Genomic DNA, 24,761 nt, shown 5'->3' on the forward strand with positions numbered 1-24,761 from the left:
GATGGTCTCGATCTCCTGACCTCGTGATCCGCCCGCCTCGGCCTCCCAAAGTGCTGGGATTACAGGCTTGAGCCACCGCGCCCGGCCGAGAAAAGAATTATTAAGAGTAATTATAAAGAAACACTCATTTTCTTCCCAAGAACGCCAAGGAGATTTCTTCTTTCCTCTTCTTTCTTTCTTTTCTTTTCTTTTTTTTTTTTTCTGATTTCAAAGGAGTATAATTAAATTGCCAGGTAAAAGCTCAAAAGTCTTTTTCACAGTGTTTTGGAAGGTTCTCTGCTTGTGTTTGTATTCCCTTTAGCCTCCACCTTCCTCTATCCAGTCCCCGCACCCTTTCCCCCCGGTCCCGTTCTTCAAGGATTCAGAATAGCGCTCCTCCGGTTAAAATGAAGTCTCAGCACAGAATCTTCAAACCTCCTCGGAGGCCACCAAAGGTCCCTAACGCCGCCATGGAGATGAAGCACCTGGGGCGGGGCGGGGCGCGCTGGCCTACACCTGTGGAGGGGGCGGTGCCCCAACGGCCGCGACGGGGCTGGGGGAGGGAGTCACTCCCCGCTCCGGGGCGGTGACTCATCGCCAACCACAGGCTGCCAGAGGCGAGCAGTCCCGGGAAGGGGCCGAGAGGCGGGGCCGCCAGGTCGGGCAGGTCTGCGCTCCGCCCCGCCGCGCGCACAGAGCGCTAGACCTTCGGCGAGGGAGCACTCTCGACGCGGTCCGGGGACCTCCTAGTCGCTGTCCTCCCGACGCGGACCTGCGCGCCCCAGGCCTCGCGCTGTCCGGCCGGCTCCTGGCGCCCCGCTCCTGGCGCCCTACTGCCGGCGCACGCCCTCCCGCGAGTCCCCGGCTTCTCCTGCGCCCCTCTTCTCGGCGCGCGCGCAGCATGGCGCCCCCGCAGGTCCTCGCGTTCGGGCTTCTGCTTGCGGCGGCGACTGCGAGTTTTGCCGCAGCTCAGAAAGGTGAGGCGCGGACTTGGAGCAGAGTTGTGGAGTTGGGCTGGGCTGGGGGGCAGCGGCGCGCGGCCCCCGAAACGGGAATAATCGGGAGGGGACCAAGAGGCCGCGCTTTCCAGCCTGGAGACCGGACGGCGCGGCCGTGCCCCGGCCCAGGCCCTCCGCGCGGTAGGAAATGGCGAGGGGGCGCTGACTCGCGTGGTCCGGGGGAGCAGCCTCACTTTGCAGCTTTGCTCGCCTCGGTAGGGAAATGGACCGGGGCGGAGGCGGGGGACAGGTGGCGAACGGAGTGGCCACGTCCAGGGTTTCCTGCGGCCACCGAACCGGTGCCTCGCGCCCTGGCGCACGGACCTCCTCCGTTCGGGGCGGACTTGGGGTTCCAAAACAGCCCCAGCCGGTGGCGGAGTCTCTGCGACAAGGACCAGCTGGCCTGCCCTTGTCCTTGTCACTGACAGCGGGCCCCGGATGTGGGCCTCAGGCGGGAACAGGTGCCCGCACGGAGGCCTCCAGGGCCGCTATGCACCTGCGCGCGCCAGGCGGCCTGGACTACACAGGGCGTGTGGGTGTTTTCCCTTTTCTAAGGATCATATGAGTAATGCCAAGCTTATTGTAGGGAACGCAGAAATAACAATAACCGTAAAGAGTAAAAACCTATAATCCCAGAATTTTGAGAATCCCATAATTAATAATTAGGTATATCTTTCTTTTTATTTATTTGTTTGTTTTATTTTATGTTTTGAGACTCAGTCTCGCTCTGTCGCCCAGGCTTGACGATCTCAGCTCACTGCAACCTCTGCCTCCCGGGTTCAAGCGATTCTCCTGCCTCAGCCTTCTGAGTAGAGTAGCTGGGATTACAGGCGCGGGCCACCACCCGGGACTAATTTTTGTAGTTTTAGTAGAAACGGGATTTCTCCATGTTGGTCAGGCTGGTCTCGAACTCCTGAGCTCGTGATCCGCCCGCCTGGGCCTCCCAAAGTGCTGAGATTACAGGCCTGAGCCACCGCGCCCGGCCTATTTTATTTTTTTTATTTCAAACAGCTTTGTTCTGTCTTCCAGGCTGGAGTGCAAGGGCACGATCTTGACTCATTATAGACTGCCTCCCGACCTCAGACCATCAGTCTGCCTCAGCCTTTATGCCTGGCTAATTTTTGTGTTTATTTATTATTACATATTATTATTATTGAGACAGAGTTTCGCTCGTTGCCCAGGCTGGAGTGCAACGGAGCGATCTCGTCTCACTGCAACCTCCGCCTCCTGGGTTCAGACGATTCTCCTGCCTCAGCCCCCTGAGTAGCTGGGACTACAGGCATGCACCACCACGGTCGGCTAATTTGTATTTTTAGTAGAGACGGGATTTCTCCATGTTGGCCAGGCTGGTCTCGAACTCCTGATCTCAGCTGAACCACCCACCTTGGCCTCCCAAAGTGCTGGGATTACAGATGTGAGCCACCGCGCCCGCCGAATATTTGTATTTGTAGAGACCAGACCTCACTATGTCGCCCAGGCTGGTCTCGAACTCCGGGGCTGAAGTGATCACTCGGTTTGGGCCTCCCAGAGTGCTGGGATTACAGGCATGAGTCGCCACATTCGGCCTTAAAAACAAGATTTAAAATGGTGACTGGTATGTTGCACCATTATTCAAATGTTAGACATGTAGTTTGGCTTAACTGTGGAATAAACAACTTGGCTGCTGGTTCGCGCTCTCTCTCTCTTTTTTTTTTTTTGGAAACAGTGTCTCGGTCTGTGGTTCAGCCTGGAGTGCAGTGGCACATTTACAGCTCACTGCAACCTCCATCTCCTGGGCTCCAGTGATGCTCTTACCTGGACCTCCCGAAGTGCTGGGATTACAGGCATGAGCCACAGGTCCGGCATCTCTTGATTTATTTGTAAGATGGTGCCTAGAAATGGAGTGGCGTTTGCCAAAGCTCTCTGGAAGGGCTTTTATACTTTCACCAACGGAGTGGCCTAAATTCAGTAATTATACTCTCAAAGTAATGCAGTTTAGTCAACTCATGTTTTTCTAGCTTCAATCTGGGACTACATACTTAATGTTAAATTGCTTTAAAGTGGTCATAGCTACTACAGGTTTGTTCTCGAAGTCTGCACCTGACTGGTCTGATTTAAATTTCACGCCCCTTAGGGATGAACAATGTGTTTCAAATATGTACAGGATGGGGCTGCAGAAGACTTAAACGCTTGAGAGCAAGTGCTGTATTTTCCCCTTTTGTGACCCCAGTATTGAATTTAGTGTTGGGCAGATTAAAGGTGGTTCATATCGATTATAACTTGAACAGGGAAAAGTTGGAGTCAACTTAGAGTACTTGGGATACGAAGGATCAATATAAAAATTCTGGTTTGTCGTGCTATCTTTTTCTTTTTTTCCCTCTTCATTTGAACTGAGGAGATAGTTTTTGTTTTAATGATTGTACTCTTTTAACTAGACAAAAGGAATTAGATAGTCTTGCCAATTCGCAGTTAAATGAACTTCTGAGGTAGTTAAGGACAAAACTATTAAACTGACATCAATAACCCAGAATAGGCTGCTTAGTGTCACTCTCCAAATCAGATACTAGGATTTAATTTAGTTAGGAAACTCACTTACAGGGATGACTATAACTGCAGTTGAAAGTGTAATGTTTCTAAGATATAAAATGGTTTAAAGATTGAATATATTCTTGTTAAGCCCCAAAGGAAACATCCCTCATTTAAGAAAATGGGGTGGGAGAGCGACAGAAGGTGAAGATTTGCAGATCCTAGAATTGAATTGTTGATTTTTTTGTAAAAGAGTCAGTAACAGCTGGCCATGGTGGCTCACGCCTGTAACCCCAGCACTTTGGGAGGCTGAGGTGGGTGGATTACCTGAGGTCAGGAATGCTAGACCAGCCTGACCAACATGGTGAAACCCCATCTCTACTAAAAATACAAAAAAAGGCCGGGCGCGGTGGCTCACACCTGTAATCCCAGCACTTTAGGAGGCCGAGGCGGGCGGATCACGAGGTCAGGAGTTTGAGATCAGCCTGGCCATTATGCTGAAACCCCATCTCTGCTAAAAATACAGAAATTAGCCAGGCGTGGTTGCAGACCACTGTAGTCCCAGCTACTCAGGAGGCTGAGGCAGGAGAATCGCTTGATCCTGGAAGATGGAAGTTGCAGTGAGCTGAGATCATACCACTACACTCCAGCCTGGGCGACAGAGTGAGACTCTGTCTCAAGAAGAAAAACAAAAAAAGGCTGTGACTAACAGGGATGTTATTTAGCAGGACAGGAGTGAGGAAAGAGCTAAGACTGGGAGTTTCACAAAGACAAAGCTATAAATGATGTTTGGAGAGCTGTGTTCTTGTTTTAAAAATTTGTAACAGGAGGCCAGGCACAGTGGCTCATGCCTATAATCCCAGCACTTTGGGAGGCTGAGGTGGGAGGATTGCTTGAGGCCAGGAGTTCAACCAGCCTGGGCAATATGGCGAAACCCCGACTCTACAAAAAGTAAAAAATTAGCCAGGCATGGTGGTGCATGCCTGTAGTCCCAGCTACTTGGGAGGCTGAGATGGGGGAGGATCACTTGAGTCCAGTAGGTCCAGACTGCAGTAAGCCAAGATTGTGCCACTGCATTCCAGCCTGGGCCACAGAGTGAGACCCTATCTCAAAAAGAAAAAAAAAAAAAAAATCAAAACAGGAATGCATGTAGATTAAACTATGCGTCTGTATACAGTATGCAGACTTTTGCAAGTGCCAGGCACTTAGGAAGTAGTCTATAGCTGAAAAATAAAACTTTCAGGACCACTTTTTAAGGTTTTGTCTCCTTGTAACTTTAAGGCATTATTATTGCAATATAACTTAGCTGGGACATGAGAGTTAATAGATCCATATTTTAAAGTAGTTTTTTTGTTTTTTTAAATTTTCTAGAATGTGTCTGTGAAAACTACAAGCTGGCCGTAAACTGCTTTTTGAATGACAATGGTCAATGCCAGTGTACTTCGATTGGTGCACAAAATACTGTCCTTTGCTCAAAGCGTGAGTAAAATATCCTTATTACCTGTAAGCTTTATTTTGACTTAATACTTCTTTAATTGATGTGCCTTGAGTTGGAAAGAGTTTTATTGGCTTAAATCTGAATCATGTTATAAAGTAAGTGTGGGAACACATAAGTTTCAAATAATCTTTGACGCTGGAACTTTATAGTTAATTTTTTTTTCCTGTAATCATGAAATCGGTTATTTTTCAGTTTGGCATTAAGGTTTCTTTTTCAGTGGCTGCCAAATGTTTGGTGATGAAGGCAGAAATGAACGGCTCAAAACTTGGGAGAAGAGCGAAACCTGAAGGGGCTCTCCAGAACAATGATGGCCTTTACGATCCTGACTGCGATGAGAGCGGGCTCTTTAAGGCCAAGCAGTGCAACGGCACCTCCACGTGCTGGTGTGTGAACACTGCTGGGGTCAGAAGAACTGACAAGGACACTGAAATAACCTGCTCTGAGCGAGTGAGAACCTAGTGAGTGGGGCTGCCTATACTACTTGTTTTCATGCTGTTCAGATTCATTTAATTAAATTTATTTTTGATTATGTAATATGATTTCATGGTTTAGAATTCAGAAGATAAGAGTGTCCGGTGAAAAGCTTCCTTCTTATTCCAGTCCCCACTGCTACCCAGTGGACCTCCATAGAATTGACGTTATTGATTATTCTATAACCTTCCAGAGATAGTTGATGAATGTGTTATGTATCTGTTTTATTATTTTTACGTAAACGGTAGCATACTAGGTATAATTTTTCTTTTATTTCTTTACTTAACATTATTCAGTATTTCATAGTTGCATTAGTGTTAAATGTATGTAATTTAACCTATGTATTTGCTCATTTATTGTGCTTTAAAAGTGAGATATGCTTTAGGGATTGTTTAATGAAAAGGAACAGAAACCTACTCACGCTAGCTTAAGCAAAAAAAGACTTCATTGGAAGGCACTAGAAACTGGAAAGGATGTCAGGACCAAAGTGGGCACTTCCTGTTTTTCTGTTTTGGTCTTCTGGAGCCTCCTTGTCAATTTTCTCTTTGTGCCCTTTCTTTTCTTTTTTTTTTTTTGAGACAGAGTTTCACTCTTGTTGCCCAGGTTGGAGTGCAGCGGCACAATCTCAGCTCACTGCAGCCTCGGCCTCCTGGGTTAAAGCAACTCTCTTGCTTTAGCCTCCTGAGTAGCTGGGACTGCAGCTGTACCACACCTGACTAATTTTTGTATTTTAGTAGAGACGGGGTTTCACCGTGTTGGCCAGGCTGGTCTCCAACCTCAGGCAATCCACCCACCTCCACCTCCCAAAGTGCTGGATTACAGGTGTGAGCCACTGTGCCTGGCCCTTTCATGCCTTTTCATCTCTTCAGTTGAACAGGGCACAACACTGCCAGCTAAACCTTGACTTCATGTAACCTTATGTATTGTGTCCAGAGAACAGAGGGTCAGTATTAGAAAGGGTGTTCCCTGCTGGGTGTGTCCTTTATGAAGGATGTGTAAGGGAATAAATTATGGGAATAGCTACTGCATAAATTTTTTTTCTCTTAGTCCTTATAATTCAAGAATTTTAGTATTAGCTTATTAGGAAAATAGTATAAAAGACTGAGTTATAGTCAACTGACATTGTCTTTTTACTTTATAGCTGGATCATCATTGAATTAAAACACAAAGCAAGAGAAAAACCTTATGATGTTCAAAGTTTGCGGACGTAAGTGCGATGAAATGCATCATGTTATTCTTGCGCAATTGGTGGCTCAAATCTTCCATCCTACAGCATTTGAAAAGCCAAGTCTAAATGCTTTTTCATATTTCTGAAAAACAAAGTTACTTGAAATAGAGTTACAAGAATAGCGCAGAGATTCCAGGAATACACTTTACTCAGATTCACCAATTAACATTTTGGCATATTTACTTTTTATATATGTATGGATGGATGAATATGTGTGTGTGCTTTATATCAGTGTATCTATGCATGTAGAAATATTTTTCCCAGAAGCATATGAAAGCAAGTTGTAGATATCAGGCCCCATTATCCCTAAGTACTTTAGTGTATCTTTTCCTAAGAACAAAAGGCATTCTCTTATATAAACCACTATACAACGATCAAATTTAGGAATTTTTCTTTTTTAGACGGAGTCTCGCTCTGTCACCCACGCTGGCGTGCAGTGGCATGATCTCAGCTTACTGCAACCTTTGCCTCCTGGGTTCAAGCTATTCTCCTGCCTCAGCCTCCCAAGTAGCTGGGACTACAGGCACCTGCCACCACGCCCAGCTAATTTTTGTATTTTTAGTAGAAATGGGGTTTTACCATATTGGCCAGGCTGGTCTCGAACTCCCAAACTTGTGATCCTCCCACCTCCGCCTCCTAAAGTGCTGGGATTACAGGTGTGAGCCACCGCACCAGGCCAGGAAATTTAACATTGTATCACATTGTACCCATTTTCCCAATATTGTCCTTTGTGGTAATTTTTCCTCTCTGATTCAGAACCCAGTCCAAGATCATGTATCACATTAGTTGTCATGATTCTTTAGTCTCTTTTAATATTTGTTTTTTTTTTTTTTTTTTTTTTTGGTCGGAGTCTCTCTCTCTGGCCCGAGTGCAGTGGCAGTTGGGACCGTCATTTGCTCCGTGCCAGCTCCGCCCGGCTAGTTTTTTGTATTTTTTTAGTAGAGACGGGGTTTCACCGTGTTCGCCAGGATGGTCTCGATCTCCTGACCTCGTGATCCGCCCGTCTCGGCCTCCCAAAGTGCTGGGATTACAGGCTTGAGCCACCGCGCCCGGCCTCTTTTAATATTTGAACAGTTTCTTGGCCTTTCTTTGTCTTCCATGAACTTGCTATTTTTGAAGAACATGGGCAAGTTGTTATATATAATGTCCCTCAAATTGTGATTTGTCTGATGTTTCTTCTTTTTTTTTTTGAGTTGGAGTTTCCCAACAAAGTTGCCCAGGCTGGAGTGCAATGGCGCAATCATGGCTCACCGCAACCTCTGCCTCCCAGATTCAAGTGATTCTCCTGCCTCAGCCTCCCGAGTAGCTGGGATTGCAGGCATGTGCCACCATGCCTGGCTAATTTTGTTTTGTATTTTTAGTAGAGACGGGGTTTCTCCATGTTGGTCAGGCTAGTCTCGAACTCCTGACCTCAGGTGATCCGCCCACCTCAGCCTCTCAAAGTGCTGGGATTACAGGCATGAGCCACCTCACCCGGGCCTTGATGTTTCCTCTTAACTAAAAACACATTATGCATTTTTGACAGGAAAGCTACTTATGCTATCTTGTGTCCTTTGTAGTACTTCACATTAGAAGTTGCATGATGTCAGCTTGTCCCTTTACTAGTAATGTAAACTTTGGTTAAAGTGGTATCCACCAGGTTTTTCCACTGTGAAGTTACCATTCTCCCTTTGTAATCCATAAGTAATCTATGGGCAGATACTTGGATATTAAGTAAATGTTCTTTTTCTAATTAAACTGGCACCCAGCAGTTTGAATATCAATGGATGATTCTAGCCTGAATCAATTATTATTATGATAGTTGCAAAATGGCAGAAAAATTTTAACTTGAATGACAATTCTACACCATGAGCTATCTGCTTTAAGAGTAGTGCTTCTTACTGTTGTGTGGTACAAACATATTTTTTTAATACAGATTTTAAATTCTTTACAGTGCACTTGAGGAGGCGATCAAAACGCGTTATCAACTGGATCCAAAATTTATCACAAATATTTTGGTATGATTTTTTAATAAGTGAGCTTTAGCAGGTGGTTGGTGAGACAGTATGTTTTGAGTATAAGGACAGCCAGTGATTTAAGTGGTGGTTAAATACACTTACTAGAGCAACAGTTTAAGATCTTGGGTACTTAATGTGAATTTCCCGTTACTGTTTTTTGTTTGTTTGTTTCTTTAAGACAGACTATTGCTCTGTTCCCCAGGCTGGAGTGTGGTAGCAAGATCTCCGCTCACTGTAACCCCTGCCTCTGAGGTTCAAGCAATTCTTGTGCCTCAGCCTCCTGAGGAACTGGGACTGCAGGCACGCGCCACCATGCCCAGCTAATTTTTGTATTTTTAGTGTTAACGGGGTTTTGCTATGTTGGCTAGGCTGGTCTCGAACTCCTGGGCTCAAGTGATCTGCCTACCTCAGCCTCTCAAAGTGTTGATATTACCGGTGTGAGCTACAAAGCCCAGCCGGTTGTTTTCGGTTATCGTTGTTTTCCTTCCATAGCCTTTGAAAAGCCTAGTTTTACTCCTAAAGAAAATGTAGTATCTCTTAGTATCCCTAAAACATTTGGGTTTTCTTTTCCTGGAGAACCTGTCCCTGTGGATGAGCTCCAGTAACATCTTAAAGTAAATATGCACCAAAATAACTTTCGGTAAATATGGTTTTGGTGCATATTTACTTTAGGATGTTACCGGAGCTCTCATCTTCTCTGCTTTCAGGAACTGGTCCTTAACCAGTTAGCCCCTATTTAACTCTTTAAACTCTGGTTTAAAAAAAAAAGAAACTTGAATAGTGTGATGGAACTCTTTAAAGGCAGTATGAATTTATTTAAGACTCTTTAGAAAGAATATACTTTTTTTACTCTTTAAAAACAACATGGTAAATGCATACTGCGTTTTACCTTGCATTTCTTTTTTTTTTTTTTTTTTTTTTTGAGATGGAGTTTTGCTCTTGTTGCCCAGGCTAGAGTGCAATGGCGTGGTCTCGGCTCACCACAACCTCCGCTTCCCAGGTTCAAGTGATTCTCCAGCCTCAGCTTCCCTAGTAGCTGGGATTACAGGCATGTGCCACCATGCCTGGCTAATTTTGTCTTTTTGGTAGAGATAGGGTTTCTCCATATTGGTCAGGCTGGTCTTGAACTCCCGACTTCAGGTGATCCGCCTGCCTCGGCCTCCCAAAGTGCTGGGATTACAGGCATGAGCCACCGCGCCCAGCCTTACCTTGCATTTCTTTAGTATTTGAGTTTTAAAGTAGTTCTAATCCAAATAAAATACTTTCATATCTTATTTAAAAACCTTTTCAATATAAGAAAATTCTCTTAGGAAAAATTGTGCATTGTAATTATGTTTGGTTGCATGGCTGTCTTATTTCCCTTTGATAGATTTAGAGACCTCCCAAAGATTTCTCGATTAATGATCAACTTAATTATCCACTAATGGAAAGGAACAGCGATGCATGTAGATTACAGAAAATCAAACACTGACTATTCGGATTCTCAAATAATGTTATTTTCAAATGATTTTGACTATATTAGTATTAATTTGTATTATTCAATTTTTTTTCCCCAGTATGAGGATAATGTTATCACTATTGATCTGGTTCAAAATTCTTCTCAAAAAACTCAGAATGATGTGGACATAGCTGATGTGGCTTATTATTTTGAAAAAGATGTGAGTATAATCTTCTTTATTCTATTCCTGGTTCAGGAATGTAGTCTATCATGCCTCAATGAATTAAATATATTTCATCACCTTTTTCTCCACTTATAGATCAACCAAATGGTTCTGCTGCTGCCATTAATTTTGTCCTGTCTGTCACTCACATGCATCTTACTTGTTTGTGTATTTATGCCTCTTATCAAATTGTTCTGCCTAAAATATCTCCTCTGTTTCTTATAATTCTTATTTATTATTTACTTGGTAGTTACTTAGTTTGTACATATATGCTCCCCTATGATATTTATAATTTACACAAATAAGAGTTTGTTTAAAAAGACTGTGTAACTGGTATGATTAAAATATTTTGTTTAAACTTTAATGTATTATAGTGAAGTATTTTCTGCTGAAATATGAGGTTTGCTTCAAAATAATCTGGGTGGGGGTGAAGGGATAGAAGGAAGAAAAGATGAAGTAAGAGAGGCTGTGTGTTGATGTCCTTGCATCTGGGTGATAGGTACATGGGCGTCATTGCACTACTCTTTCTACTTCCGTGTATGTTGAAAGGTTCCTGTAATAAACAGTTTTTTAAAGTTCCAATAGATTAGATTGTTATCACTAAAACCATAAAGATTCTTGGCAGCAGTTCTTTCGGCATACAATTTGTATGTAATTATATGTGACCATGGTTTGTTTTCTTAAATATTTTTAATTCCTTTTCTCCTTTTCAATACAGGTTAAAGGTGAATCCTTGTTTCATTCTAAGAAAATGGACCTGAGAGTAAATGGGGAACAACTGGATCTGGATCCTGGTCAAACTTTAATTTATTATGTCGATGAAAAAGCACCTGAATTCTCAATGCAGGGTCTAAAAGCTGGTGTTATTGCTGTTATTGTGGTTGTGGTGATAGCAGTTGTTGCTGGAATTGTTGTGCTGGTGAGTACAGAACAAGTAAAATTTCATTTAAGGGTATATTTTTTCAAGAAAAAGTAATAATGGCTGGGTGCAGTGGCTCACACCTATAATCGCTACACTTTGGGAGGCTGAGACAGGTGGATCACTTGAGCCCAGGAGTTTGAGACCAGGCTGGGCAACATGGCAAAACCTTATCTGTACCAAAAATACAAAACTTAGCCAGACGTGATGGCTTGCACCTGTGGTTCTATCTACTTAGGAGGCTGACGTGGGAGTGGTCAGTTGAGCCCAGGAGATCAAAGCTGCAGTGAGCCATGATCACACCATTGCACTCCCGCCTGGGCAACAGAGCAGGACCCTGTCTCCAAAAAATAAATAAATAAATAAAAGGGGCCAGGCACCGTGGCTCACGCCTGTAATCCCAGCAGTTTGGGAGGCTGAGGTGGGTGGATCACCTGAGGTCGGGAGTTTGAGACCAGCCTGACCAGCATGGAGAAACCTGGTCTCTACTAAAAATACAAAATTAGCCGGGCATGGTGGCGCATGCCTGTAATCCCAGCTACTCAGGAGGCTGAGGCAGGAGAATCGTTTGAACCCAGGAGGCAGAGTTTGTGGCTGAGATCACACCATTGTTCTCCAGCCTGGGAAACAAGAGCGAAACTCCGTCTCAAAAAGAAAGAGAGAGAGAGAGAGAGAGAGAGAGATCTTACTAACACAACAGAATTCAGAAACAGGTTTGAGGGTATTTGGAAACTGAGATTTCCAGTTCAATCAACCATGTTTGGCTATCCATCTGGAACAAAACAAAAGTTGAATTCCTATTTCACTCCACCAGGCTGGCCATATTGCCCAGCTGTGTGAGGGTGGTATGTCCAGAGCACAGCAGTAGGAAAGGAGTTGGGCAGTGTATCCGTGTTCAAAGACATTTACATTTTTAAAAATATAAAAAAGTAAAACAATTCCCAAGAAAATTAATTGATGGAATGTTTGTACAACCTTGTGGTAGGAGAAACCATGTAAGGCAAGAAATCTGGAATCCATGATACATATGTGTATGTATATTTTGAGAGAGGGTCTTGCTGTGTCACCCAGGCTGGAGGGCAGTGGCATGATTATAGCTTACTGCAACCTCCAGTTCCTGGACTTAAGTAACCCTCCTGACCCAGCCTCCCAAGTAGCAAGGACTACAGGTACCTGCCACCATACCTGGCTAATTTTTTAACTTTTAGTGGAGACCAGGTCTTGCTATGGCTGCCGAGGCTGGTCTTGAACTCCTGGGCTCAAGCAATTCTTCTGGCTTAGTCTCCCAAACTGCTGGGATTACAGGCATGAGCCATTGCACGTAGTCCTATATATATATATTTTGGCTTCATTAAAACCAAACATTTTATATGGCAAAGAAACTGTAAAGTAAAAAATGTCAATGATGGGCATGAAAAAAATATGGTGCATAAAGCAAGAATGGATATTATACATAATACACAAAGAGTTCTTACAAATTGATGAGGAAACCTAAAGAAAGAATTACAACAGGTAGGGATAGACAGTTAATAGAAATTTCAGATGGCAAATGAACACGAGTGGTTAATGCTGGAAGTCTAATTATCCTGTAGAAATAAATGAAAACACAAGTGCAATAAGGAAGCACATTCAGTTATTGTATCATAGCATTGCTTGTAAGGGTGAATCTGGCCAGGCGTGGTGGCTCACACCTATAATCCCAGCACTTTGGGAGGCCGAGGTGGGTGGATCACCTGAGGTCAGGAGTCCAAGACCAGCCTGACCAACATGGAGAAACCCCGTCTCTACTAAAAATACAAAATTAGCCAGGCATAGTGGTGCATGCCTATAGTCCCAGCTACTCAGGAGGCTGAGGCAGGAGAGTCGCTTGAACCCAGGAGGCAGAGGTTGTAGTGAGCCGAGATCACGTCATTGCACTCCAGCGTGGGCACCAAGAGCGAAACTCCGTCTCAAAAAGAGAATAAAAACAAACAAACAACAAAAAAAGTGAATCTGAAAAATAGCCTGAGTGTGTATCAGTAAGAGAGTAAATTGTATTTATTGTATCTACGATAGGGAATAATGTGAATGAATGAGTTCGATCTTTATCTTTGAATCTGAAATGGTTGCTATGATGTTGATACGGGATGTGCACAGGTGGTGATGATACTGCATGATCCCAGTTTTAGACCCCAAAACTTAGATGCATGTATATATATATATATATGATATTTGTATTGGTGTGGAAAAGGAGGATGTGGAAGAATGCACACCAAACTGTTAAATTTCTTTCTTTTTTTTTTTGAAATGGAGTCTCGCTGGCCGGGCGTGGTGGCTCAGGTCTGTAATCCCAGCACTTTAGGAGGCCGAGGCGGGCGGATCACGAGGTCAGGAGATCGAGACCATCCTGGCTAACACGGTGAAACCCCGTCTCTACTAAAAATACAAAAAATTAGCCGGGCGTGGTGGCGGGCACCTGTAGTCCCAGCTACTCAGAAGGCTGAGGCAGGAGAATGGCATGAACCTGGGAGGCGGAGCTTGCAGTGAGCCAAGATCGCACCACTGCACTCCAGCCTGGACGACAGAGTGAGACTGTCTCAAAAAAAAAAAAAAAGAAATGGAGTCTCGCTGTGTCGCCCTGGCTGGAGTGCAGTGTCATGATCTCAGCTCACTGCAACCTCTGCCTCCCGGGTTCAAGTGATTCTCCTGCCTCAGCTCCCAAGTAGCCGGCCACCTTGTCTGGCTAATTATTGTATTTTTAGTAGAGATGGGGTTTCACCTTATTGGCCAGGCTGGTATGGAACTCCTGACCTTGTGATCCACCTGCCTCGGCCTCTCAAAGTGCTAGGATTACAGGCGTGAGCCACTGTGCCTGGCTTCTTTTTTCTTTTTCTTTCTTTTTTTTTTTTTTTTTTTCCCGAGATGGAGTCTGTCACCCAGGCTGGAGTGCGGCGGCGTGATCTCGGCTCACTGCAACCTCTGCCTCCCAGGTTCAAGCCATTTTCCTGCCTCACCTTCCCAAGTATCTGGGACTACAGGTGTGCACACCATGCCTAGCTAATTGTTTTGTATGTCTGGTAGAGATGGGGTTTCACCATGTTGGCCAGGCTGATCTCGAATTCCTGATGTCAGGTGATCTACTCACTTCGGCCTCCCAAAGTGCTGGGATTATAGGCATGAGCCACCGTGCCTGGCCTAAACTGTTAAATTTCTTTAAAGATTATTCATTGTGGCCGGGCACAGTGGCTCACGCCTGTAATCCCAGCACTTTGGGAGGCCGAGGCGGGTGGATCACGAGGTCAGGGGTTCGAGACCAGCCTAACCAACATGGTGAAACCCCGTCTCTACTAAAAATACAAAAATTAACTGGGTGTGGTGGAGCATGCCTGTAATCCCAGCTACTCAGGAGGCTGAGGCAGGAGAACTGCTTGAACCTGGGAGACGGAAGTTGCAGTGAGCCAAAATTACACCACTGTACTGCAGCCTGGGTGATAGAGCGAGACTCCGTCTCAAAAAAAAAAAAAAGATTATTCATTGTTTCCTTTTTTCCCTCCCTTCCTTCCTTCTTTCCTTCCTTCCTTCCTTCCTTCCTCCCTCCCTCCCTCCCTCCCCTTCCTCTCCTCTCTCCCCTCCCTCCCCTTCCTCCCTTGTTCTCCCATTGGATCCAGCATCGTTTTTTATTTATTTATTTATTTTGGTTTGTTTCACTTGTCGTGGTAGACTTTGTTTTTGTTTAGTAGTGAAATTTTTATTTTATTATTATTACTATTATTATTTTTGAGACGGAGTCTCGCTCTGTTGCCTAGGCTGGAGTGCAGTGGCACAATCTCGGCTCACTGCAAGCTCCGCCTCCTGGCACGCCATTCTCCTGCCTTAGACTCCGGAGTAGCTGGGACTACAGGCGCCCGCCACCACGCCTGGCTAATTTTTTGTATTTTTAGTAGAGACGGGGTTTCACCGTGTTAGCCAGGATGGTCTTGATCTCCTGACCTCGTGATTCGCCCACCTTGGCCTCCCAAAGTGCTGGGATTACAGGCGTGAGCCACCGTGCCTGGCCTATTTTATGTATGTATGTATGTATGTATTTTTAGAGATGGATTCTTGCTCTGTTACCCAGGCTGGAGTGCAATGGCACCATCTCAGCTTACTGCAACCTCCGCCTCTTGGGTTCAAGTGATTTTCCTGCCTCAGCCTCCCGAGTAGCTGGGACTATAGGCCACGGCCACCACCACGCCTGGCTAATTTTTTTGTATTTTTAGTAGAGTCGAGGTTTCATCATGTTGGCCAGGCTGGTCTTGAACACCTGACCTCAAGTGATCCTCCCGCCTTGGCCCCACAAAGTGCTGGGATTACAGGCATGAGCCACCACGCCTGGCTCACCTTATTTATTTCTAAGAGACAGGGTCTTACTCTGTAGCCCAGGCTGGAGTGCAGCAGTGCAATCTCCACTCACTGCAACCTCTGCCTCCCGGGTTCAAGCAATTATGGTGCCTCAGCTTCCTGAGTAGCTGAGATTACAGGTGCGTGCCATGACACCTGGCTAATTTTTGTATTTTTAGTGGAAATGGGGTTTCACCATGTTGGCTAGGCTGGTCTGAAACTCCTGACCTCAGATGATCCTCCCACTTCGGCCTCCCAGAGTGCTGGGATTACAGGCATGAGCCCCTGCACTGGCATGAAATTTTTAATTTAAGAAACAATAAATGTTTATGGATAGATGTTAAAATTATTTTTTTTTGAGATCAAAATTATGTCCATTAAAAGCATATATGTCAATTTAGATAACCTTTTTTTGAGTAACAGTCCTAAAACAGTAATTGTCTTTCTTCCACTCAGGTTATTTCCAGAAAGAAGAGAATGGCAAAGTATGAGAAGGCTGAGGTAAATGGATTACTTACCTAAATAGAAAGGCCCTGTTGAATCTGTTACTCCTAGTCACTCTACCTTCCTACACACTGATGCATTTCAGTTATACTGGAGTCCCTTTATACTGTTTTCTTTAGGGTCTTAGGGACAGTCTTAGAATGTGCTCTTACCTAAATCTTCTTGTGTGAGTTCCATGGCAGATCACCATCTATTGATTTTTGCCTCATAGAAGAGTGGAATGGGAAGCCTATGGTTTTTATTTTACAAAGTGTCAACATCTAGCAGAAGCTTCTAAAGGCATACTCCAGTGGATTCACCTTGGAGAAACTCATAGTGACTAATGATCTGTTATCTTTATGCCAGTGAAATAATAATTTAATATGAACTTAATTTGTCATAATAAATCTATTGTGTACTAACTAGTCATCTATACTAGTATGAGATCAAAGTGTCAGATTGTTGGTGTGTTTTGGTCCCTTGGAATTGAATATGAACACTTGTCCTTGAACCCTATCATTAACATTTTTCATATATCTGTTCATTTTTGTGTATCTTTGTATATGGGCCACTTACTAATATTTTAGCAAGTAATAAAAATAGAAACGTAAAGGAATATTGGAAAAAATCTAATAGAACCAGAAAGTTCTAGCATTTTTTTCCCATTCCGTAGTAGGTCATCTGGCTTATTTGGTTTGGTGACCACAAGTCTAGAAGACTAACCTGAATTGAACTGTAACAGACAGGCAGAAAGACAATGTAGTGTTGTAGTGCAGAACAGTACAGACCTGGGTTTGGCTGGGCAAAGTTGTATAACTTCTTTAAGCCTCCATGTTTCCTCATCTGTAAAATGAGGATAATAGATAGTATGGATTAAACATAATCGGTGTAAAGTGTTGGTCCCATGCTTGCCACATAAGAAAATATTTGTCAACAGAATAGTAGTAGTCATTATCATCGTCTCAGTTTGCCTGTAACTGGTTGTGTGATCTGAGACAAACACTAATTTTGAACTTGAGTTTCCCCACATATAAAATGAAAGATTGATAATAGAAAGTAAATCAATGTTTTCCTAATCTTAAAAATAGTAGGCCGGGCGCGGTGGCTCACGCCTGTAATCCCAGCACTTTGGGAGGCCGAGGCGGGTGGATCACAAGGTCAGGAGATCGAGACCATGGTGAAACCCCGTCTCTACTAAAAATAGAAAAAATTAGCCGGGCGCAGCGGCGGGCGCCTGTAGTCCCAGCTACTCGGGAGGCTGAGGCAGGAGAATGGCGTGAACCCGGGAGGCGGAGCTTGCAGTGAGCCGAGATTGCGCCACTGCACTCCAGCCTGGGCAACAGAGCAAGACTCCGTCTCAAAAAAAAAAAAAAAAAAAAATAGTATGCACTTAATAAAAATCTTATTCTTAAGGATCTAGCTTACCTCCAACTTGCCCTAGTCACTTTGGCGATCTTGTCTCTAAATAGAAGCTTGAAAACACTTAAATGTGTGTTTCCTTGCAATATAACTTTTTCTTTTTTTATTTAAATAAGTCATAAATGTGGAAAAAAATCATCTTGTGTTCCTTTAACTTTATTATTTAATACTATTTTCAGAGTGAACAAAAGATTGAAAAATTATTTAGAATTTTTTTCTGTACTTTTTCCTGTTTCAGATAAAGGAGATGGGTGAGATACATAGGGAACTCAATGCGTAACTACTATAATTTGAAGATTATGAAAGAAGGGAAATATCAAATGGACGCAAATTACAAATGTGTGCGCATGGGACGAAGACATCTTTGAAGGTCATGAGTTTGTTAGTTTAACATGATATATTTGTAATAGTGAAACCTGTACTCAAAATATAAGCAGCTTGAGATTGGCTTTACCAATCTTGAAATTTGACCACAAGTGTCTTATATATGCAGATCTAATGTAAAATCCAGAACTTGGACTGCATAGTTAAAATGTTTTATGTGTAGCGTTCAAATGTGTGCATTAAATATGCTTCCACAGTAGAGTTTGAAAAACTATCTGATTTGTGATGGAAAGCTGTCTTTCTATTTACTTGAGTCTTGTACATACATACTTTTTTATGAGCTATGAAATAAAACATTTTAAACTGAATTTCTTAACTTTGACATTTCAAATTTCTTCTTGTTCTTGTTCTTTTTTGTAGGGAAAAGAAAGATCAGCCTGTTACTGTGTCTATATAGAAAGAAGTAGACATAAGAGACTCCATTTTGTTCTGTATTTGAGATGCTGTTAATCTGTGACCCTACCCCCAACCTTGTCCTTGCAAGAGACATGTGCTGTGGTGACTCAAGGTTTAAAGGATTTTGGACTGTGCAGGGTGTGCTTTGTTAAACAAGTGCCTGAAGGCAACTTGCTGGTTAAAAGTCATCACCATTCTCTTAATCTCAAGTACCCAGGGACACGCACACTGCCAAAGGTCGCAGGGACCTCTGCCTAGGAAAGCTAGGTATTTTCCAAGGTTTCTCCCCATGTGATAGTATGAAATATGGCCTCGTGGGAAGGGAAAGACCTGATCGTCCCCCAGCCTGACACCCGTGAAGGGTCTGTGCTGAGGAGGACTAGTACAAGAGGAAAGAAGGCCTCTTGGCTGTTGTTGGCAGTTGAGATAGAGAAAAGCATCTGTCTCCTGCCCGTCCCTGGGCAATGGAACATCTCGTATAAAACCGATTGTACGTTCTGTTTACTGAGAAAGGAGAAAACCGCCAGCGCAATACTGCTCTTTATGCACTAAAAAGGTTTATGGAGATGTTTGCATATGCATATCAAGGCACAGCACTTTTCCTTAAACTTACTCATGTCACAGAGAACTTTATTCATATGTCTTACTGCTGACTTTCTCCCTATAATGATCCTATTATCCTGCCACTTCCTTTTCTTTAAGATAGTAAAGATAATTATCAATAAATACTAAGGGAACTCAGAGACCTGTGCTGGCGCGGGTCCTCTGTATGGTGAGCGCCGGTCCCCTGGGCCCGCTTTTTCTTTCTCTATACTTTGTCTCTGTGTCTCATTTCTTTTCTCAAGTCTCTCGTTCCACCTAACGAGAAACGCCCACAGGTGTGGAGGGGTAGGCCACCCCTTCACTTTTTTTTTTTTTTGAGATGGAGTCCTACTCTGTTGCCCAGGCTGGAGTGCAGTGGCGCAATGTCCGCTCACTGCAACCTCCACCTCCTAGGTTCAAGCGATTCTTCTGCCTCAGCCTCCCGAGTAGCTGGGACTACAGGCGCCCACCACCATGGCCGACTAATTTTTGTATTTTTAGTAGAGACGAGGTTTCACCTTGTTGGCCCAAGCTGGTCTTGAACTCCTGACCTCAGGTGATTCGCCTGGCCTGAATTTGAAACTAAGAGGCAATAAGTTAGTAACTGGCACACTCTTCAACCCATTGCCTTCTAGACTCTGTCCTGTCTCTTCTGAAGCTACTTTTGCTAAGGTCAACACTGACCTGCTAATTGCTGGTGATCCTCTTCCCCCGGTGTTGAATCATTTGCTTTCTCTGCAGCCATGCAGAGAACACCATGCAGAGAACACCATGGCAAATACTGGTGTTCCCAGGATTTGTCCTTAGTTCTATTTTTCCTCCCTTTTCTTAGTTCTATTTTTCCTCCCTTTTTCTTCCTGGAGGATTTCATTCGTTCTCTTACCTTTGTTACCTTCTGTAAGGCTCAGTGAGAACAGAAGCACCATCTCCATTTCTGTTTTTTTTTCCTGAGATCTATAGTAAAGTATGTATATTTCACATAACTAGTTTTTAATGATTTAATCATCTTCATCCACAAACCTATTTTATAGCTTGTATTTTCAGAATCAATTGATGGCATTGCCATGAACCGAGTCCTAAATTCCTTCTCTTTTACTTCCTCCATTGTTATAGTCACCAGACCCTGTGATTCTCCCCAAGAAATAAATGCTCCTCTAATCTGCCTTCTCTTACACACTTTCCCTGGTCTTTTTATCAACAGTCTATTCCCTCTCCAGCCCAAACCTCATATTGCTCCCGGGATGATTTGCCTAAAGTTGATCACAACACTTTTTTATGACATAAGATGTATCCCTTTCCCCTGCCAGAGGGGCATATATAAGGCCTTTCAGTCTGGCCCTGTAGTGACACCTTTTCTCCTTTTGGCTCTCTGGCATCCCATCTCCTCTGCAACTGGGGAAGAATTATCTGTATGTGGTATTGTGAGAGCCAGGTCTCTACCTCCCTCTTTAGAAGTTTAAGGGCAGAAATCCTCTCATGGCTCTCAGCATCCAGAGCTGACAGTGCATCCTCCCACATCAGCCTTCTGAGTCTATAGGACTCATATGTGATGGACAAGAACGTAAGAGCTAAGTTGAGAAATTACACTCATGAGGCAGTGCGTGGCTATGTTGCCAGTGGCTGGCAGTCCCAGCCCTTGGTCGTCTCTGCTCCACATGACCCTGTGGCCATCCAGCTGTGGTTGCTCTGCTTGAGCCTCAGCCTCCTGAGCTAGCTGGCCTTACCTCTGCCTGCCTCCACATTGCCAGATACTTTGCTCCAGTAGCTTTAGTCACATGCCTAGGATTTCACCATGTTGGCCAGGCTGAAATACGTTTATAACTTTTTTGTAGAGACAGTGTCTCGCTGTGTTGCCCAGGCCAGTCTCGAACTCCTGGACGCAAACCTTCTTCCTACCTTGGAGGATGCAATACCGAAGTGTTGGGATTACAGGCGTAAGCCACTGTGCCTGGCCCCTCTGTCCTTTTATACCTTGACTTGGGTTCTATCCTTCCTTTGCTTATGTTCTTCCTTAGGCTTGGGAAACCCTCTGCTTAGTCAAGGCCTAGCAGAAGATCTTCTTTTACAAATCCTTGCACCACTTTAACCTCATCTTTTTCTACTATCAACACAGCACTTTTGGTAGATATACTTTCCCAATTCTTTCCTATCATCCTAAGACATGTTCCCCTTCCCTCATTAAAAATTCCCACTGAAGGCTGGGCACTGTGGTTCATGCCTGTAATCTCAACACTTTGGGAGGCCGAGGTGAGCGGATCACCTGAGGTCGGGAGTTCGAGACCATCCTGACCAACATGGAGAAACCCCGTCTCTACTAAAAATACAAAAAATTAGCTGGACATGGTGGTGCATGCCTGTAATCCCAGCTACTCAGGAAGCAGAGGCAGGAGAATCACTTGAACCTGGGAGGTGGAGGTTGTGATGAGCGGAGATCACGCCATCGCACTCCAGCCTGGGCGACAGAGCAAGACTCCCATCTCAAAAAAAAAATTCCTACTGTAGGTGGGGTGTGGCAGCTCAAGTCTGTAATCTTAGTAATTTGGGAGGCTGAGTCAGGAGGATTGCTTGAGGCCAGGAGTTCAAGACCACCTGAGCAACATGACAAGATGCCCCATCTCTAAAATAAATAAATAAATAAATAAAAATTCCCACTAATCTTAGCCTTCTAACAATCTACCATTCCCATCTGTCTTTTTTCCTTCTTATCAAACTTTATTTTTTATTTGTTTTTGAAGTGGGGTCTCAGCCTGTTGCCCAGGCTGGAGTGCAGTGGCGCAATCTTGGCTCATGGCAACCTCCTGAGATGGGATAATTCCCTTGACCTTGACCCCTTTCGTGGGCAGGAACTGGAGTGGCTCCTTTCAGCCCACTGCTGGCCACTTTTTGGAAGAGGGAATGTGTGAACAAGCAGTGTGGGAACCAGAGTGAACGAATGCTGGAACCAGTTGGTCGATCCTCTCTGGTGGGAGCAGGCTCTGTACGGCCCTGGCAGCAGCATCCAAGCCCCTGCCCTCTTGGCACCCAGGTTCTTGTCTGGCATCTGGAAAGAATCAGGACAAATGAATGGATTGAAGGGGTAGTGTATGCGGAGGATTTTACTGGGTGATGGAAATGGCCCTCAGTGGGATGGCAGCTGGAATGGGGGTGGTACAGGAAGAAGGTCTTTCCCTAAAGCCGTACCCTCCGAAGTTAGCTGCATCTGTCTGCAGTCTCTGACACTCAGTAGCTTCTTTGCTTGCTACTCAGCTGCTCTGCCAGCTGAAGTCATTATGGGCACAGGATAGGGGCATGGCAGGCCAAAAAGGTAATATTTGGGCAGAAAAATGGGGTCAGCTGTTTTCACTTAGGGCCGTGGTTGCAGGCTTAGGGTTGGGGTTTGGCCAGTAGCCCAGCCATTCTGTCTCACTCTGCCTCCCAGGCTTAAGCCACCCTCCTACCTCAGCCTCCCAAGTAATTGGGAGACTATAGGAACCCACTACCACGTCTGGCCGTTTTTTTTGTTTGTTTGTTTGTTTGTTTGTTTTGTATTTTAGTAGAGACGGGGTTTCACCATGTTGGCCAGGCTAGTCTTGAACTTCTGACCTCAGGTGATCTACCCACCTCGGCCTCCCAAAGAGCTGGGATTACAGGCATGAGCCACTATGCCCAGACCCTTTCTTATCAAACTTTAAAAGGCAACTAGCCCATTCTGCTTTCAGAATGAACTGTTCAACCTGTAGAGTTTCCATTCCCAATGTCAACCAACCAAAGAGCTTTCTCAAAAAATGACTTAATGGCCGGGCGCAGTGGCTCACACCTGTAATCCCAGCACTTTGGGAGGCCGAGGTGGGTGGATTACCTGAGATTAGGAGTTCAAAACTAGCCTGACCAACATGGAGAAACCCCGCCTCTACTAAAAATACAAAATTAGCTGGACATGGTGGCACATACCTGTAAACTCAGCTACTCAGGAGTCTGAGGCAGAAGAATTGCTTGAACCCAGAAAGCAGAGGTTGTGGTGAGCTGAGATTGCCCATTGCACTCCAGCCGGGGAAACAAGAGCGAAACTCCATCTCAAAAAAAAAAAAAAAAAAAAAAAAATCAGATCCTTTGTCCATTTTTACTTTTTATTTTATTTTATTTATTTAGAGACAGGGTCTCACACTGTCCAGGCTGGAGTGCAGTGGCGCGATCTTGGCTCATTGCATTCTCCGCCTCCTGGGTTCAAGCCATTCTCCTGCCTCAGTCTCCCAAGTAGCTGGGATTACAGGCACCTGCCACCATAGCTGGCTAATTTTTTGTATTTTTTTTTTTTTAGTAGAGATGGTGTTTTACCATGTTGGTCAGGCTGGTCTTGAACGCCTGATCTCCGGTGATCCGCCGCCTCGGACTCCCAAAGTGCTGGGATTACAGGGTTGAGTCACTGTGCCCAGCTGCTTTGTCCATTTTTAAATTGAGTTCTTTATCTTTCTATTATTAAGATGTAAGATGTATATGTTCTGGATACACAAGTCTATATATGTATATATATATATATTTTTTTTTTTTGAGACGGAGTCTGGCTCTGTCGCCCAGGCTGGAGTGCAGTGGCGCGATCTCGGCTCACTGCAAGCTCCGCCTCCCGGGTTCACGCCGTTCTCCTGCCTCAGCCTCCTGAGTAGCTGGGACTACAGGTACCCACCACCATGCCTGGCTAATTTTTTTGTATTTTTTAGTAGAGACAGGGTTTCACCATGTTAGCCAGGATGGTCTCAATCTCCTGACCTTGTGATCCACCTGCCTTGGCCTCCCAAAGTGCTGGGATTACAGGTGTGAGCCACCACGCCCGGCCTACAAGTCTATTATCAAGTATAAGTTTTGAAAATAATTTCTTGGCTGGGTGCAGTGGCTCACACCTGTAATCCCAACACTTTGGGAGGCCAAGGCAGGCAGATCGCTTGAGGTCAGGAGTTTGAGACCAGCCTGGCCAACATGGTGAAACCCCTTCTCTGCTAAAATACAAAAATTAGCTGGGCATGGTGGTACACACCTGTAATCCTAACTACTCAGGAGACTGAGGTAGGAGAATCGCTTGAACCTGGGAGGCAGAGGTTGCAGTGAGCCAAGATTGTGCCATTGCACTCCAGCCTACGTGACAGAGCACGACTCAGTCTCAAAAACAAAACAAAACAAAACAAAATTTCTCAGATAAATAAATAAGTAGATAAATGAGTTTCAACACCAGCTGGTGCAGGGGGAGGGCAGGAATAAATGGAAATAATTTCTCCAAGAAAATACAGAGAACATGAAAAGATACTCAACATTATTAGTCATTAGGGAAATGCAAATCAAAACGCAGTAAGATGCCATTTTCCACACACTAGGATAGCAATAATCAAGAACACAATAAAATAACAAGTGTTGGTGAGACTTTGGAGAAGTTGGAACCCTCATACATTGCTGATGAGAAAGTAAAATGTTGCAATTATTTTGGAAAATATTTTGGTAGTTATTCAAAATGTTAAACATAATCATATGGGTTGTAGTTTAACATAAGTATTACAGTTAAACATATGTTAAAAGGCTGGGCACGGTGGCTCATGCCTGTAATCGCAGCACTTTGGGAGGCCGAGGTGGGCAGATCACCTGAGGTAGGGAAGTTCGAGACCAGCTTGACCAACATGGAGAAACCCCATTCTACCTAAAAATACAAAATTAGCTGGACGTGATGGCACATGCCTGTAATCCCAGCTACTCGGAAGGCTGAGGCCGGAGAATCGCTTGAACCCGGGAGGTGGAAGTTGTCGTGAGCTGAGATCTTGCCATTGCACTCCAGCCTGGGCAACAAAAGTGAAACTCCGTCTCAAAAAAAAAAAAAAAAAAGTTAAAACTATGAGCCAGCAATTCTACTCCAAGGTATACAT

At 44.4% G+C, this 24,761-nt stretch overlaps 1 protein-coding gene across 1 annotated transcript; it reads left to right on the forward strand.

Annotated features, from left to right (window-relative positions):
- The first annotated feature begins 522 nt into the window (after positions 1 to 522).
- EPCAM (epithelial cell adhesion molecule) lies at positions 523 to 18,209 on the forward strand. The gene is made up of 9 exons (XM_003908627.3): positions 523 to 956; positions 4,854 to 4,961; positions 5,198 to 5,438; positions 6,593 to 6,658; positions 8,613 to 8,676; positions 10,233 to 10,334; positions 11,056 to 11,256; positions 16,072 to 16,116; positions 17,756 to 18,209. The coding sequence occupies exons 1-9, from the start codon at positions 881 to 883 to the stop codon at positions 17,795 to 17,797; spliced, it is 945 nt and encodes a 314-aa protein (XP_003908676.1). The 5' UTR covers positions 523 to 880; the 3' UTR covers positions 17,798 to 18,209.
- The last annotated feature ends 6,552 nt before the right edge of the window (positions 18,210 to 24,761 follow it).

The sequence above is a fragment of the Papio anubis genome, chromosome 14, assembly GCF_008728515.1.
Source record: "Papio anubis isolate 15944 chromosome 14, Panubis1.0, whole genome shotgun sequence".
Classification (NCBI taxonomy): Eukaryota; Metazoa; Chordata; class Mammalia; order Primates; family Cercopithecidae; genus Papio; species Papio anubis.

Excerpts from the sequence above, each read along its gene's own strand:
- EPCAM (XM_003908627.3), top strand. The coding sequence starts at position 881 with ATGGCGCCCCCGCAGGTCCTCGCGTTCGGGCTTCTGCTTGCGGCGGCG. Across the intron at positions 10,335-11,055 it reads CTTATTATTTTGAAAAAGAT|GTTAAAGGTGAATCCTTGTT; the intron begins GTGAGTATAATC and ends TTTTCAATACAG. Across the intron at positions 16,117-17,755 it reads CAAAGTATGAGAAGGCTGAG|ATAAAGGAGATGGGTGAGAT; the intron begins GTAAATGGATTA and ends TTCCTGTTTCAG.